This window comes from Carassius gibelio, chromosome B23, assembly GCF_023724105.1.
Source record: "Carassius gibelio isolate Cgi1373 ecotype wild population from Czech Republic chromosome B23, carGib1.2-hapl.c, whole genome shotgun sequence".
NCBI classification, from domain to species: Eukaryota; Metazoa; Chordata; class Actinopteri; order Cypriniformes; family Cyprinidae; genus Carassius; species Carassius gibelio.
In genome coordinates, this window is record NC_068418.1 from 23614969 (window position 1) to 23632491 (window position 17523).

At 37.9% G+C, this 17523-nt stretch overlaps 2 protein-coding genes across 2 annotated transcripts in view; both read right to left on the reverse strand.

Annotated features, from left to right (window-relative positions):
* LOC128011479 (probable phospholipid-transporting ATPase IIA) overlaps nucleotides 1–7856 on the reverse strand; it is a 52355-nt gene extending 44499 nt beyond the window's left edge. Inside the window, exons 1-6 of the mRNA XM_052593939.1 lie at nucleotides 7722–7856; nucleotides 6304–6448; nucleotides 5126–5239; nucleotides 4927–5035; nucleotides 2192–2250; nucleotides 168–219 (exon numbers count right to left, since the gene is read on the reverse strand). Coding sequence (XP_052449899.1) covers nucleotides 168–219; nucleotides 2192–2250; nucleotides 4927–5035; nucleotides 5126–5239; nucleotides 6304–6448; nucleotides 7722–7789 — 547 coding nt within the window. The 5' untranslated portion in view covers nucleotides 7790–7856. The remainder of the gene's footprint in view (nucleotides 1–167; nucleotides 220–2191; nucleotides 2251–4926; nucleotides 5036–5125; nucleotides 5240–6303; nucleotides 6449–7721) is intronic.
* A 1534-nt stretch (nucleotides 7857–9390) lies between these two features.
* Nucleotides 9391–17036, reverse strand: LOC128011775 (sal-like protein 4). The gene is made up of 4 exons (XM_052594484.1): nucleotides 16734–17036; nucleotides 12161–14641; nucleotides 11765–12072; nucleotides 9391–11641 (listed from the first exon to the last, which is right to left on the reverse strand). The coding sequence occupies exons 1-4, from the start codon at nucleotides 16798–16800 to the stop codon at nucleotides 11219–11221; spliced, it is 3279 nt and encodes a 1092-aa protein (XP_052450444.1). The 5' UTR covers nucleotides 16801–17036; the 3' UTR covers nucleotides 9391–11218.
* Between the last annotated feature and the right edge of the window lie 487 nt (nucleotides 17037–17523).

Below are 17523 nucleotides of genomic sequence, written 5' to 3' on the forward strand. Positions count from 1 at the left end.
AAAAAACTCCCATTGCATGCCATCTTTCTGGGCAATTTCAGCGTAGATCATTAAATGTCTGAGGTTTAGGCTAATGCCTCCATCTACATGCAGTTGCCCTCGCGGCCATGTCATTTCCCCTGCCCTTTTGTTTGGGAAATTTGGATGAATGACCGACAGATGTTTACCATTTCTTTCAGAGGTCCTTAGGAAGATCATGTCAGCAGGAACACGCTGATTCTATAAAGGGAGAGATAGGGATTGAAGCAGAAGAAAGAGAAAAACAAGGTAAAAGATAAAGACTCCAGCATGTCGTCAGCAGCAGTCACCTTGGTTTAGTTGTACAAGTTCAGTTTGGCTTTAATCTACTCAATTACCAGTATTCGGCTGGTTTTAAGAGTACGGCCCGCAGCAAATCACTGGGTGGTGCCCCGTGGCAGCTCTGACCGCCCGTTCCACCCGGCCTGACCCCCGCTTCACTCCCAGCTCTGTTTGTAGTTATTAGAAGATGAATTCGCCATGCTATTAAACTCGGCAGATGTTTCAAAACATCGGACAGGACTTCAGTATCTCAGACGTGGGCTACGCCTTTAATCAATTAGGCTTTTACTATATGTAACTCATAACCCACATGCAAGCTCTAAATATTAAACCCGATTGGATTTTGCACAGATAAGGGTTAGAAGATCAAACGTATTACATTGGAGATGAAATACAACCAGATAGCCACTGACGTAATTGATTTATCAAGTCTGAATAATTCAAATACTACAAAATATGGGACAATTCACCGCTCAGAATTAAAGAGAAATATTATATTATATGGATGTATACTGAATTTTTGCTGTATGATCATGACCACCAAGCACATTTTTTTAATCCTAATTTTCATTGGCATGATGAAAAAATTTGTTTGATTTATGTATTTTTATAAAATATTTTGTGTTAATGTTATACAGTAAACAAGAAATAGAAAACTATTTTGAAATATATGTAAACGATATAAATTCTAGATTTTATCATAGAATTTTTAGTAATACAGTAAAAATACTGTGTTAATAACAGTATAATAACAGTAACCTAATTTAAAAAAGCTAAATTACAAATGCTGAGATGTGCATGTGTATGTGTGTGTGTGTATATACACACACATACACACACCTCATAGATCTTTTGTCATGATATTGAAGTAATTTTATGTAATTTTCCATCCACTTTTCATTACAATAATGCACAAATTTTAAGAGTTAAACTTGCATATTTTTTTATAAACTGTGTTAATGTAATGCTGTTTACAAAATCCTGTATTAAAATCAACAGAAACCTAATTTGAAATATATGAATACCAAAATAAATTCTAGGGGCAAAGATATGTTCATGAGAATTTGGAGAGGAAAACAGTAAAATAATGCTCTAATGCATTTTCTTTATGCAAAACATGCAAATATAAATATATATTTTTCTTTTTTATTTTACGTTTGGGGTGAAAAGAATGTGAGCTGGACATGCTTTCATTAATTCACACATGAGGTTGCCTAATAATAAAGTTTTTTTTTTTTTTTTTTTTTTTAACTGTGCTTTTTTTAACAAAACCAGATTGAGCGCAGCATGTGTGAGCTGTCTTTCTGTGTAAAATCAACATTTTCAAGAAAATTAGCCCGGTGGGTAATTGGAGACTGTGGACGTGTCTCAAATTTCATGTTCTCAGACTTCGCAGGGGGAGACCAACAGTGCAATTCCCTTACAATAGGCTTCAGTCTGCACGGCAGAGAGGCAACAGTTGAACAAAAGGCAACACTAAATACCAGAGTGGAATTAGGCAGGATTACTAATAACCAACCACTGGCCTCGGGTCACATGTTTCAGTCATTCAAAATGATTGACAGCTCTTTTCAGCATTAAAAGCTCAAAGACCTTTTTGATCCACTGGCAACTTTAATCAATAAATAAATACAAGCCAAATATTCTATGTTGGAGTTTTCGATCTATAACAAAACTATGCTCTAGTGTGTGAAAACCTTACATGTTCATTCAAGCACAATCTTCATTTTACATATACATATAAAGCTTGTTATGTCTTACCGCCCCACTGAGGGGTCAAATTGCCCTAATCTCAGGGGAAGGTAAACAGCTAAAGCATTGAGAGGTATGAGATGCCATTTGTCAGAAGATCTCAATTCCTAACAATGAGTGAGCTGATTAGCAAACCAACCTTTTCAACAATGATAAGATCTCCAACCTGGATGCCACTACTTTTCACCTTCATGGTTCCTGCGGAGAGAGAGAAAGAGAAATTCAGACTGATGCATTTTCTTTATGTGTTGAACCATTGGATGATTATTTTAAACATTTAATCCGTCTGAAAAAGCAATGCCCTAATAGCTAAAAGTTCCCCATTTTTTAGGTCAATTTCTAGCCAGTTGCATATTTCAGAGCAAATTATATAGGTAAAAAAATATTATATACAGATAGTTTTGCCAATACTCACTTGAAAACTGAGGTATGCATGCTTAGATCAATGAGGCCTACGATCAATCAGTTACAAAAATAAATACAAAATCTGTGCTAAATGAAAAGTTGACAGATTGAATTACATTTTTTATAATAATTAGCTTAATGAGAAATTGTAGGTCAGTAATTTTTAACTAGAAACACACAGAGTATAATAAGATTGAAAAAAAGAATAATATAATGAATAAAAAGTACAAAAGTCTGAAAAAGCAATGCCTAAAATCTAAAAATCTTCAATTGATTTAGTTTCCACAACTTTTCAGCAATTCCACAGTGATAACTGCATAATTGAGATCAAATCACATCTACGAAAGCTCATACTTTAAAAATAAATTCCCTGATATTCCCAGGATTTCCATGACTTTCTGTTCAATCCTAATACATTTGTGCATTAGAAAAGGTGCATTAGACTCCCCATTAAACAAAACCTTGCATCGTAGGAATAAATGTAACAATAAAAAAAAGCATCTGTCAGAGGTTTCACCCGTGGTCCTAAATCTGCATATTTCATGATAAAACCTCACATATTTAAGCCTTGTTTAAGTCCCCATTCAGATTTCTCAAAAGCTCCGAGTGCATATGAGATTTCCATTTGTTTTTAGACAATACCTTCCTATGCGGCTTTACAAGAGTGCTGTGAGAACCATCTCTCATTCCATTGAAAATGCACAACTAAAATTGTTTGGAAAAGGTCAGGGACCTTTAACCCCTGTGGAGACCTTTACCAATGCATATGTAAGACATTAGCACATATGTATATGTGCATTCTTTTTAGAATAAAAGGACACTCTTATTGCACTAAGCTCAGTACTGTTACAGATTAATTTTTTATACAAATGAACAATTAAGTTAGTGTTGGTTATATTGGGTTTTAATGAATTATTCTTTCAATTAAGCCAATATTTTATCCCTATCACTTGCTCCACTGGTTTAAACCATTCCCCAACAGATTGGTCACTTGGTATCGTCCCCTTAAATTTCAAACTTCCAGAAACCAGGAAAAACAGTGTTCTGCTCCGGAAGGTGTGACCTGCGACCATAAATCCCACACCCACCTTTAATGGTGTGAGTCTATTAAAAACAGGAGTCGAGGGCCAGTTTAAATATGATGAACTTTGATGTTTTTCCTCCCTGTTGGTCTGGGCAGGGCAATCACAAGGCCTCCCAGGTAGCCAGCAAATGCCACAGCTCCGCTCTATGAGCCTTATATGGAGGCCGTTACTGCCGAGCGTGCATACACTGGGTTTATGAGAGAAGAGAGCCTGCCAGATCAAAGGAAGGCATGTGATGGGAACGGCAGGAGGTTCTCTTCCTTTTTATTGTCAAACGCTTTTCATCCCCCGGTATATGATACAATTTACATCCCTACCTCAATTTAAAGACAAACAGCAGTCTGTTTTATGGCTGATGCATCTGTAACTTTAGCAAGCCATATATTAATCTTTTTTGTTTAATGGAAATTTTATTTAAGATGAAAGAAGTTTGCAAACTTCCTTGTGCTGAAAATGCTTTCTGAAAAACCCAATTTGGTGTTCTTGTAAATTTCGCATTATGCCACATTACCACCAAATACTTGAATTTTTGTCAACTTGTTTTCTTTCAGTTAGCAAAGGATTAGTATTTCTTCTTAGATCTGATTGATTGAAACAAAGCATTATTTGTAGACAATTTTGTCAATATTCAACTTAAAAACTAAGGCGCATAAGCTTAGATCAATGAGGCCTACCATCAAACCTTTGCTAAATGAAAGAAAATAAGTTTACAGAAAAAATTAATCCAAGATTTAACAATCATACAGCAAACAAGAAATGCATAATCAAGTTTTTGTAGGCCGGTTACACATGTACACGGTTTACAACACATGTAATGTGTAAAGTTATATCTATGGCAAACATACAGCACTACAGAAATAACAAATCTGTATCTTGAATTGAATGCACACTGCTAGACTTTCATTGATATGAGTGAGAACAACGTTAAAATGTATTGCACCTACAGCAAAAAAAAAAAAAAATCATGTTAAAAAGAAAATGCATGAAAAAAACCCCCCCAAACAAATCTGATTGCCCATTGCAAACATTTGCAACATGCATTTAGTGCCTACATTACTAAACCATGTGCACTGAATCAACCTAAAAACATTTAGGTCTACAACACACAACAACAAAAAGTGATTGCTAATTAAGAATGCATTTACACAAGAAATCACCGCATAGAGAATCATCATTCAAATCTACGCCAAACAATAAAACGGAAACATTAAAAATATACAAAACCAGCAAATAACTCTCTCCCGCTGATTGCTCACTTCGCAACATTTACAACACACATTTACCTAACAAATCAAGGCATAAGGACTCAGCTTCATCCAATAAATCTACAAAAACTAAAATGTGTGGCACACAAAAAGCTTTATAGGTGGAAACAATGGCTCACCTCTTGTGGAGAGTTTACTGTAGATCTGTGAATTGACCTCTTTGTCCCGTAGGTAACATCGCATCTCCTCGACAGCTTCCCTCGCGATCGTAATGATCAAAACAAACCCCTTGTGAAAAACAAAAAATGCATCAAATCTGACCATGCACATTTATATTAATAAGCCTATTTATCATGACAAAACGGTGGTCGGTCTCACCAGAGGAACCCAGTACGTGTACAGAGCCCCTAATCTGAGCTCATTCACAAACTGTGAGCAGGCCAGCAGAAGAAAGTACAGGTTGAAGAAGTATTTGAACTGGTTAAACAACACCTGTAAACACAAACACACAACATATGACATGAGATGACTTATAGTTCGAACAAAATATGATATATAGCATGGTACTGAATATTCATACACTAGCATTCGAAGGTTTGGTATTGGTTAGATTTTATGCTCACCAAGTTTCCATTTATATGATCAAAAATACAGTAAAAACAGTGAAATATTCTTACAATTTAAAATAACCGTTTTGTTATAATATGTTGTAAAATTTAATTTATTCCTGTTATGCAAAGCTAAATTTTCTTAGCAACATTACTCCAATCTTCAGTGTGAAACGATCCTTCAGAAATCATTCTATTATGCTTAATATTTCCTTTTATTATCAATATTGAAAAGAGCTGTGATGCTTAGTTTTATATTATATAATTATATATATTTATATATCATGCTAGTACCATAATATATGTCCAAAAAAGCATTGTGGTACTACTACAGCATTTTTTTTTTTTTTGTTAGTGATATTAAATGTCTTCTTGAAACGTTTTCGAATTCATTTCAACATATTTCCATCCACTAAACATATTGGCTCACGTAGCAAGCGCTGTTCATCTAGAATTGCGTTTGTTTTGACGATGCCACACAGAGTTTCAAGTGTTTACTCTAAACCACCTCGCTGTTTGTTTTTCGCTGTATGCCAGAGTGCTGGGCACTCATTTGCAAAACATTCAGAATTGAACGCCGATTATCATTTGTCCTTCAAATCATTCAAAATAACCAGAAGACATTTGCAATGCAAAAGAAATGTCTTTCCATACAGCAATCTGGACAAGGTTGTTTTTAAAGTGGCGCACTGCGTGGCATAAGGAAATGAGATCTGCACATTTTCTGCAGTGTAAAGCAAGTGCCACTTTTGCAAAATTTGGCTCCGAGTTGTCAGGGTGTTCTGGTTCATTGCTAGGATGTGATTAAGTGGTTACAATACAATATCAGCTTAAATGTTTCAAATAGCTCATATGCATCTGTTAACCACCAGAGCAATTGAAGAACATGTTAGCATTACGTTCTTGAATTACTCTGGTGGTGCTCTCTGCACGTTCGTAGTCACTCACCCCTGGCAGGAAGGTGAAGAAATTGTATTTTTGGTTGTTTATGACATTTCTCGGGTATCTCTGCTCTCTCTTTTCTGGATGGCCCAACCACACGGTCCGAGGACGGAAATCTCCCCCTCCGCAGCATCTGGACCACGGGCAGCAGCTGAATATACAACATCATCATCAACATTACATGTGGCCTTGATTCACAAAGTGCTTCAATTAATACAGAAATGCATTAAAGCAAGCCCTTCACGATCCTTTACCAGAAAGAAAAATTCAGCTCCAGATACTGGAATTTAACGGCAGCCACAGAATTATTTTCAAGCAACAAAACAGTGTTGGTAAATATTAGCTTTTTTTTAACCAACACCTTCATCAAACAAACTCTTATCAAGACCTATATATTTATATTGGGCATTGTACTTCCGTATATGTAAAGCATAACTGATTGACAACAGCTTATAGAAAGCTTATAAAATCCATTTAAGGCAAACCATGAGTACATGAGCCATATCTGACTTGAAAATAATTTTCGAAACAATATTAAGATTACAGTTTTGCATTAAACATTGCATTAATTTTTTTATAATGTAAAACAAACCCACAGCAGCAACAATCCCTACAGGGATTACTCTTAGTTTTCTTGTAATTATCTCATGCAATTGCATGTACAGACTACAGAAAAATTATTTAAAAATAGTGGATACAGCATCAAAAATGTATGTTTTTAATGTAACCTCCCTTTAAATACTTTGGTCTGTTCAAGAATAATTCATGCAATTTTATATTATTTATTTGAAAGAATTAAAAGTGCAGTTTCATGTCTATCCTAGGCCTTTAAGAGAATACTACATCTCCATGTTAGTACTGTGGTACTTTTTTTGCTTGGTGAAGGCAACTACAATTATGGCATTTTGACAGAAACTGTGGTTATCGTGGTGATTTTATTTCTAAGTGCGTATAAACTGCAGGGTATTATAGTGCTATCAGAGCTTTATCATGGTCTTTAAGTGTCGCCCATCCTAACAAAAGGCATTAAATGCATCACACCGAAAATATTAGGTAAAAAAATAAATAAAGAGCATAACAGAATACATAGGGAGACATTTTTATGCTTTCCTTTAAACATTTGTGACGCATCCTTGACAACAATTCACCTGTCCCGGAACAAGGATGTGCCCTTGTCTCTACAATATAAAGACTCTAATATCGCTCAGACGACATCTTCATAGCGAATAATCAATGAAGCATTAGAAATATAGCGCTGTTCAGTGACATGTCGCGATATAATGTCGTTATCAACATAATTTTGCGGGTTAAGTGTAGCTGGGCTGTTAGCCACAATGCTATGCTCCATATATCGGCCATAAACCAGCTTTCATTTTCCAGGCGACGCGTTTTTGTTGTCATTTAACGTCGTTTCGTGCTCTTACCCGTCTCTTCGTTTGTTGTCATGTCGTTTTTTGTGTCGGACAGGCTGCAGCGGAATGTTATCCGTCATTGTTGTCCACAGTGGAGCAGCAGACAGCGCGCGTTCTGGGTGGAGGCTGATGGGTGACGTAGGGCTGCGCCGCGCGCAACACAGGATGGCCTGTGTGTTATTATTAGTATATATATATATATATATATATATATATATATATATATATATATACATACATACATACATACATACATACATACATACATACATACATATTTATATATATATATATATATATATATATATATATATATATATATATATATATATATATATATATATATACACATATATATATACACATATATATATTAGTGTGTATTATTATTATTATTTAGAATTACTCTCACAAACTGAAATGGATATGCTTAATGACGTCGTAAATATGTGACCATGTCCCATAAGGGTTTTTTTTATTTTTATTATTATTATTTTTTAGATGTATACATCAATAAATACATGAAATGCTGAAATGAAAATGCTGAATAAATACATTTTCTCTTGATGCATAGTTTGTTGGGACAATATTTGGCTGAGATGCAACTGTTTGAAAATCTAGAATTTGAGGGTGCAAAAAAAATAAAAATAAAAAAATAAAGCCTTTAAAGATGTCCAAATTAAGTATTTAGCAATGCATAATACTAAACAAAAGTTAAGTTTTGGTATAGCCCATTAATGGTTAGAACTTTACAAATGTCTTCATGGAACACAATCTTCACTTAATTATTCTCATGCTTTTTGTCATAGAAGAAAATCAATAATTATGACCCATACAATGTATTGTTGACTATTGCTACAAATAAATTTGTGCTACTGATGACTGGTTTTGTGCTCCAGAGTCACAAATGACAGTAAATATTCTGTAGTTTCACCATACTAGTTGTATGGTAGTATAACATATCCTGCTTTTCAGCTTTTAAAATTGGAACAAGAATAAAAAATTAAAACTGACAACAGACCACATTAAAATATCCATAATACATATGCATATTCATGTTCGGAAGTTGTGGCCTAGTGTTTAGAGAGTTTGATTCCTAACCTTAGGGTTGTGGGTTTGAGTCTTGGGCCAGCAAAACCTTGACATAGGTGCCCTTGAGCAAGGCATCGAACCCCCAACTGCTCACAGTGTGTGTGTGTGTGCACTTTGGATGGGTTAAACGCAGAGCATGGATTCTGAGTATGGGTCATCATACATGGCTGTATGTCACATTCACTTTAAACCATTGTAAATAACTCAAAATATCCAAAAGTACAATCACTTGTTTTTTTTTGCCATACAGTACCACGGTATGCAAAGTTTGTGTAGTTTTAATGATAATTTAATTGCATAATTCCAAGTACCATGGAGTGCAGTGTAAACACCATGATAGCACTAGTGCTATTGTAAAGGCACTAAAAGGTTTAGACTAACTTTAAATAAAATCAGATACTTTTAATAGCATCTATTCAGTTCTGTTCGCCCTCATTCTAAACTTAAGTTTTCTGCTTTGAACATGATAAAGTGAATTTTCCTGCATTGTAATCAATTTAGACAAGTATCTCTCTCCCTCTCTATTATTCACCTCAATGTCCTCAAGTCTCTTCTGCAACAGTAATGAGATGTTAATTTATACACAAAGTTTTGGAAAAGTCATCCTTGGTTTTATTCTCAAAATATCGGAATGGAAGGGGAACAAACAAAAAAGCAAACATTTACAAAAAGTCTACACTGTAAACAAGCCTAAAACGGACTCAACATTTGAACAATCATACAAACATGACCCCATTTAACCAAGATCTGACACCACCTTTTTTTTTTTTTCTTCCTTTTAGATCTAGAAAAAAAAAGGCACAACTTGGTAAAAGGCATATTAGAGCATGTAGAGGAGGAGTCTGCCTATTTTGAACAAGTGTTGTGCAAAGTGTCTGGCCATACATTCATTATATTACAGAAATCAGCAGGTTACAGGGCACAATGCAACCATAACTCCAAACACAATGCAAAAAAAAAAAAAAAGGGAAAAATTCTAAATGAGGTAGAGATTTGACCAGCGTAAAGTCTTTACGGTTTCGATACTCTGCGTGCATACACGCGTTCATTCCTTTAACTCAAGAATGCATGGCTACGATCTCAAAAACATTTCCCCCACAACACACAACTGGGTAGCAAACCATGACTTTTCCCCCAGAATAAGAATGACTGCTGAGGTTTTGGGACTAGATTTGCATGCCTGCTTAGCTCACAAATATAAAATGCATGGTAAATGGCAAATTTACAGAATTCTAAAACTCTCTGGGTCCTAAAACGGCAGCAAGCAAGCAAATGATCTGACGAGCCCAAGAAACAAACGTTCATCAAATAATCGGCATAAGCCTGGTTTATATCAGATCTTAGCAGAATGAGGAAAAATAAAGTGCAAGGAATGATTAGGCATTTCAGTATTACACCGGCCTTTTGACCTATTAAAAAGGTCTCATGTGAAAGCGACTCAATCCTAATATTTGATAAAGATCACTGAAAGCATGAAAGTGACTACCAATTTAAATCACTAAAAAAAAAAAAAAAAAAAAAAAAAAAAAGTTATTATAGCATATTGTGGTCTAAATAAAAGAAAGGCATTGATTACAATCCTGTGGTGTCTTTTGTGAGGGCAAGGAAAATACAGGAGCGAGAAATATACTCCGAGATAGGCACTTCGCAAAATATTTTTTGGTATTAAGCGCAAAATAGAAACTATATCAAGTAAAAAAAAAAAATTATAATAATAATTAATAACTTAGTGAAATCCAGTTTCAAAACAAACCTACACTACTACTACTTTTCATTAAGTCCATCAATTAAACTGTAATCTTCAGTAGATTGTGTGGAATGGTCAATTTATCTAGGCACGTATTCCACAAACACCTTTGTTGAACGACATCTATGCCATGGATATTATTTTTGACTAATAAAATTTATTTGAACAACTAACAACAGGACCAGGAGTGGTCAAGCAGAGATGGACAAGATGTTAACGGTTAAAACATTGAGATCTCTGGTCACCTGTGGCTGAGATCATCCTGAGGGTCAAAGAGCTGAGCCCAATGTAACCATCACCAATGAGACTGCTCTGGAATAAAGCCATTTCAAGTAAGACTTACATTCAACTTCTAGAAATAAAACTGACAAAATACCCGCATATATTAGAGAGGGAAAGTGGAAAAGAAAAGAAAAACCCTACAGTAGTTAGATCAGATTCAACTAGAAGAAATCGATAGCATGCAAGTGTCCAATATGGAAGGCATGGCCCATTTTAGGGCATAGGCTCATTTAACAAGGGTATGTAAATTTGCAACTTCTTAAAAGCAATGTTACATGTAGGAATTGATTGTACCAACTAATAAATAGCCCAGTTCCTAACATTTCAGCAGGCTCATTAAGCACAAATGCAGACCGTTGATTGTGAACATCTGTAGTCCTTTTACTGTCTAATTCACTCTACCCTCCTCCATAAAATGTGGAAACTTTGCTATGCTGTCAGAGCCATTCTTTTCCATTTCTGCAATTGTGCCAGGGATGCCCATCTGAGAGGTCTCCATCTTGGTTATTCCCCCAGTTGAACCCAACAAAGGTCCTCCAGCGAGACTTCCTGGGAGAGGGATGCCGCCGTTTTGGATGACCGAAATCTCATTGGTCTTCATGGTCAGCCCGTTTGTGAAGGCAGCGGCGTACTGGTTCCACATCGACGGGTCGAAATTAATCGGTGGGGGAATCAAATCCTTTGGGGGTGGCAGCATGTCTGGTTTCATCTTGGACTCTGCGCCCATGGCCATCAAAGCCATTGGGTTATCCAACGAGAGCCGCTGACCCCGCCTTGCTGTGTTATTCCACATGTGGGTCCCAACATGCACCTGTAAAATAGGAAACAACAATCGGTAAGACTTATTGCAGTATACACAAGATATTCGACTTTCAAATCAATTCACTTGATTGAAAAAAAAAAATTAAATACAAAGTCAAAAAGACATCTTCACCTTAAGGTTTCCCTTGGTTGTGAAAGCCCTGCCACAAATTGTACAAACGAAAGGCTTCTCGCCTGTGTGTGTACGTTCATGGATTTGCAGGGCGCTGGCAGATGAAAAGTTCTTCCCACAGGAGTTACAGAGATGTTGCTTGGTGGAGCGACGAGGAGCACTAGAAGAAGTCGCAGGAGGGGTTGCAGCTCCTTGGGGCAGCTGGGAGCTGTACAGGCCATGAGCACCCATGGGAGTCTCAGGAGGAATCTGCATCTCCAGTTTGACCAGACTTGGAGGCACCCTCATGAATGGTAATTGACTAGAACCTAAGAAAAAAGAACAAAAACAACTTAGAGGGCAAAACATCAAGAAGAAATGTCAGTGTGATGTTAAGGGTGTTGAGATTAAACCTACCATATTCGCCATTGGAGAAGGACAGGCCTGGCTCCTCTTTGATTGGTTTCGGATTAAAACTCGAAGTCAAGTCCAGTGCACCACTGTTTTCGACAAAATCTTGAGGTGCATCCAAGTCAGTTTTGGATTGGAGTCCATCATCTGGGTTTGTGGATTCTGGCGATTTTGACTGTCCGTTACTGAGGGGACCAGGACCATCTATTGGGGACGAAGAGTGGAAGGACACAGATTCAGACACAGCCGGACTGCGGCCATTCTTGTAGTCCATTTCTCCAGCCGCTGAAGGAGAATCTTTCAGCCCGCTATCGCTCTCAGAAGCTGTGCTGCTTTGCCGTTGCAGGTTCAGTGCAGAGGTGAGGCTCCTCATGTGGTTCTCCAGGGCGGCGATGCCTGTAAACATAGAAGGTGGACCTGGGAAAGTCAGATCTTCTTTGGCACCAGGCTGGGGCTCTGTAGAGTTGTTCAGCTTCTCTTGATTGTCCAAATCCAAGTCTTGCTCTTCCATACTTTCTTCATGGCCAGTGGAGTCAATGTTCTTATCCTCAGTCATGCTAGCATCCATTGCTTCAGGACTTTCAAACTGATTCTCTGGCAGAGGGGTGTTGGGAATCTGGCCACCCATGTGCATGCGAATATGCTGCTGGAGGACGACAGCATTGGTGAACTTCTTATGACAAATCGGGCACGAGTGTTGCATCTTAAGGGGAGTGTTGGCCCTGTGAACGCCATAATGAGCTTTAAGGTTGCCCTTTGTGGAGAAAGCCCGGCCACAAATTTTGCATTTGTAAGGTCGCTCACCAGTGTGTGTGCGGTAATGCATTTTGAGGGAACTTTGGCAGCTCAGCACTCTATGGCAAATAACACATTCATTAGGGTCATTTGTCTTCGTCTCCAAGCCATCCACCATCTGCTGAAGTTTTGCAGTACCAGAGCCATTTTCGCCATGTAGACTGTTAACGTTTATGTGGTGCAATCCAACCAGCGCATCCGAGGAATCTTTGCTTTGATCCAGTCCCGCCATCTCCGGACCGAACATGCTAGAAGAAATAGATGCACCGTCGCTGCCAGATGAAGAAGGCCTCTGAGAGTAGAGGTCCCCACCTACTGGTACATCATATGAGGGCTTGAATCCTTGGAGCACTGGTGGATGGAGACTTGTGGAGGGAAGCCCCTGCACTGGTTTGGTGTCAGTAAAATTGCTCTCATCGAAGGGCACAGACATGCCATAAGGGATGCCACTGTGTGTCGGCATGTTGTCTAGGTGTTCTGGTACAGGATGGGGATTCATCTTAATGTGTGGGTATTTTTCTTTGTGCCTCTGGAAATGCACTTTGAGGTTTCCTTTGGTTGTGAAACGGTTTCCACAGATGTTACATTTAAAAGGCCTTTCGCCAGTGTGTGAGCGCAAGTGGATTTGGAGAGCGCTGTCATTTCCAAATGTCTTCCCGCAGAACTTGCACTTGTGCTTGAACATATGTTCACCCGAGCCATTTCTGGACTCCGGCACGGCAGGGATCTTATTTTTTGCCTTTTTAGATGAATCCATGCTTGCTGCAAGGGTATTAAAGGGACTCTGTAAACCCATGACCCCTGGGGATTGAGGAAGGAGCGCTGGAAGCCGACTAGCTAAATCGGGGAGTCCCTTCAACTCTGCTTTTAAGGGCACCGAGCCCAAACCTCCAGCGAGGGATGTGGGGATGGTGGCTGATTGAGGTAGCTTTGCTTGCTTTAAGGCTTCCAAGGACAAGTTCTGGGAGCCCGTCCGTTTGCCAATGAGGGCAGCTGCGGCCGAAAGCTGCTGTGATAGATGTGCACCCAGTGCTTTCAGTGGATCCACAGCGGCACCCAGTGCGGAGTGGAAACTCTGAGGTGTCATCATGGCCACTTGGAGGCGTATCTGCTCGGTTAGCTGAATCTGCTGCAGTTGCTGCTGCTGGAGACTGACCAGCTGTTCCAGGATCATGGGGATTGCAAGAAGGGCATCTTGGTGTGGTTGTGGGGGTGGAGACTTCTGATTAGATGAATTGGACGAGTGTTGGGTTACAGCAACTTTAGTAGCAGCCATGGACTCAAGAGTCACATTAGAGTCTTGTAATTTGGAAGATGCCATGTACCCCGCTTCTGAACTGCCAGACACATTCTGATCTTGACTTGAAGGGTCATCCTGGTTCAGCATGAGTTGTTCGTCCATCTCCTCAGAATCTGCACTCTGCTTTGAATGGGAATTACTGGTTGACTGATCCCCATTATCACCCAGGAAATCACCCGGAGAACGCTGGGAGAACTCGGAGGGCACTTCATTCCCATCGGCATCTTTCATGATCACGACCTGCTGACTCTTAGTGCAATTTCTCTCGTGTTCGAGAAACTCCGTCTCATCGAAGAACTCGGCGCAACATTTGTCACAAACCCTCGTCTCCTCTGATCGCCGTCTCTTAGCCGCATTACCATCCTCCTCACCTTGACCGTTGTGCAAGATCCCTGCAGCAAAGAGATAAAGTTCAAAAGATAACTTATTATTCAAGACCAAAGGATAATGTGCTGTAAATATTAAACAAAGTCTAGATAAATATAAATGTTACCAGTACTCACGGGTGAAAAGCAAGGCATGGTGATTTTATTCATTTATTTATTTATTTTTTTTAAACAAGAGGCCATTAAAACTTACAGAAGTAGTTCAGCTTTACTTGGGACTTATGTTCTGAAGTCATGCATTAAGTGACATATTTGGGGTATTTAATTTGCATAGGCCAGATGTTATATAAACTCAAACTGCTTTTGTAAGAAGCCACATTTAAAGTCCTCCATTTAATCCCACCAGATGAGGGCAGCATGTTCAAGAAATTGTTTTTTTTTTTAATCCAATTTGTACTAGAAATAAATTTAACAATACAAAAAGACAAACTGCATATTAAATATAAACTTCCTCCATCTGTTACCATGTTCCTAAACAGTAAAATACACATGGCTCATAAAGCACAGCACATGCTTAACTGATGTTCATCGTTGTTAGGCAGTCCTAATAGTGAAAAAAAAAAAAATGCTGATAAGGTGTATAGCAGCCAGTTGGTCTTTCTAATTGCAGAAAATGCAAAGCAAATCAAATTAAGTTGCAGCACCATTAGAAAGGCCCTTTTAACAGGGCCATTGTTAAATGCAAATTTCATCATCTCTTATGAAAGGGAAAGACCACCTGTTAACATTCTGACAGTGAAACTGGACATGTTAATTGTTCACTAGACGTAGAAGTAAAGAAAACAAGTTGCATTGTTCCCAGAGCTACTAGGCAAAACAGCACATTTTAGAAAAAAAAATTAAAATAAATAAAAGACGACTTTTTAAAAACTAAATTCACTTTCAAAAACGGGTGGTAGTACAATTGATTGCATGTTCAAAAAAATAAAAAAATAAAATAAAAAAAGGCAGTGGAAATAAGCTAAAAATGATCGGATTAAAAAAAAAAAAAGTGCCAGAAATTAATCATGCTTCAACCATGTGTTTAGGGTTAGTCGACTGGGTACATTGTAACCCCTGCGCGCTGTTCTGCTCACCACAAGGGGGCGTTTGATCAATGTACAAGGGATACAATGTATCTTTACTGATACCTTCACAGCGTTACACACTGATTGTACCTTAACTGAAAGGGAATTCCACATCAAACATTTTATAACGCAGCTTGACTGAAATTAAAACCAACTTTAAGGAAACAAGACAAACACAAATCCAACCCTCAGTACATGTAAATAACCAAACACATCTATGCCACCTTTAAGAATAACCACATTTCAGTATGTCGTGGATAAGAGTCATGTAGTTTACATTTACACCCCCATTACACACAACTTCATTTCCATCCCCCCATTCACATCTCCATATGCGACCAAAAGAAACTGTGGGGGATTTATTGCTTTGTGGTCAAGCTTGCTCGCGACTCACATTTCATGCCGACCTGTTGAGCACCTTTGTTTAACAGTGGTCAGTGATACCAATACGCCACATCAAATATTAACACACAAGCACAGTCTGGAATATAACTTACGTGTATATTTATCAGCCAGTGATCCAACTGATCGACGCTAAAACACATTTAACGAAATTAAGTTACAATAATGTAATTTCAGTGGGTAAATATTTCCCCTCTCACCTTAGAAATTACTTTATTATAGTTTTGAATCAACGTAAAACTAAAAGCATGGCTGACTCGACAAACGTAAAAACGCCGTTAAACATCAGAAAAAAAAAATCGTAAAAATGTAAACAAAATAGCTAAACACTTAAATCAACAAACAAAAAAAAAAAAAAAGACAACGACCGTGTTTTTTTTTTTTTTTTAACTAGGTTGGTGAAATTGTCACGATAAACAGTGGCCGAAGTTTAATCGCATTTGTATCGAATTTGATTAATAAAACAACTTTCTGGTTGATTTAGCGATTTATAAAACCACATCACCTCGATATCGAGACTCGTGAACCCACTGACGCCGAATTTCGTGATTCAGGTATGAAATTAAACATTCAACCTACAGTACACGAGCACAGAATTATACAGAAAGTTTGTGTCGCCTCAAACTTACCGTTTTGTGTCGAAGCGGGATCGTCTGAATTGATATGCTGTGGTTTGGATTGCTTGCGCCGCGACATGATAACCTACAACCATCAGGGGCGAGTAGTAAGACTATTTAGTCCCTCTCCTTTAGAAATTCTCCAGGTCGGGGGAAATTAGCCCCTTGAGTAGAAATGCGCATGTCAAAGTAATTATTATTATCAATAATGCATTGCGATTTATCATGCTCTTCTGACAGCTGATTGGCTCCGGTCCAAAGTACTCGCGCATTATTCAAATGAGGCTTCATTGATGAGAAATGCAGAGTCGAGAGAAAGGGGGAGGAGTCTTGAAAGAGAGAGAGAGAGAGAGAGAGAGAGGGAGGGAGGGAAGAGTGATGCTGGAGAGAAAGAGAGACAGAGAGAGAGAGAGAGGGAGGGAGGAAAGCAAGTGAGCAGGCGGGGAGAAACAAAAACTGTCATTTTTTTTGTAAAACATTATCACAATTTTTTTTTCCCCATGCAACTTTTTTTTTTTATCTATCTTGATAACGGAATTATAATATTATATAGTATAATTATTTAACAGACGTTATACAGGTATATGTGTGTCTTACTTTATGAATTTACACCTTATTATATATTTTGGATGTATTATTAAATCATTGTATTTCCACTTTGTACAATGCTGTATCTTATATTTTGAATGAAATGAAAAACTTGTCCTTTTATACTTGCCACTGCATGAAGATGTTCTTCATTCTAAATGATGCAAACATAAAATGTATTTTTTTTTGTGTACATGAAGACAAATCTGTGCGT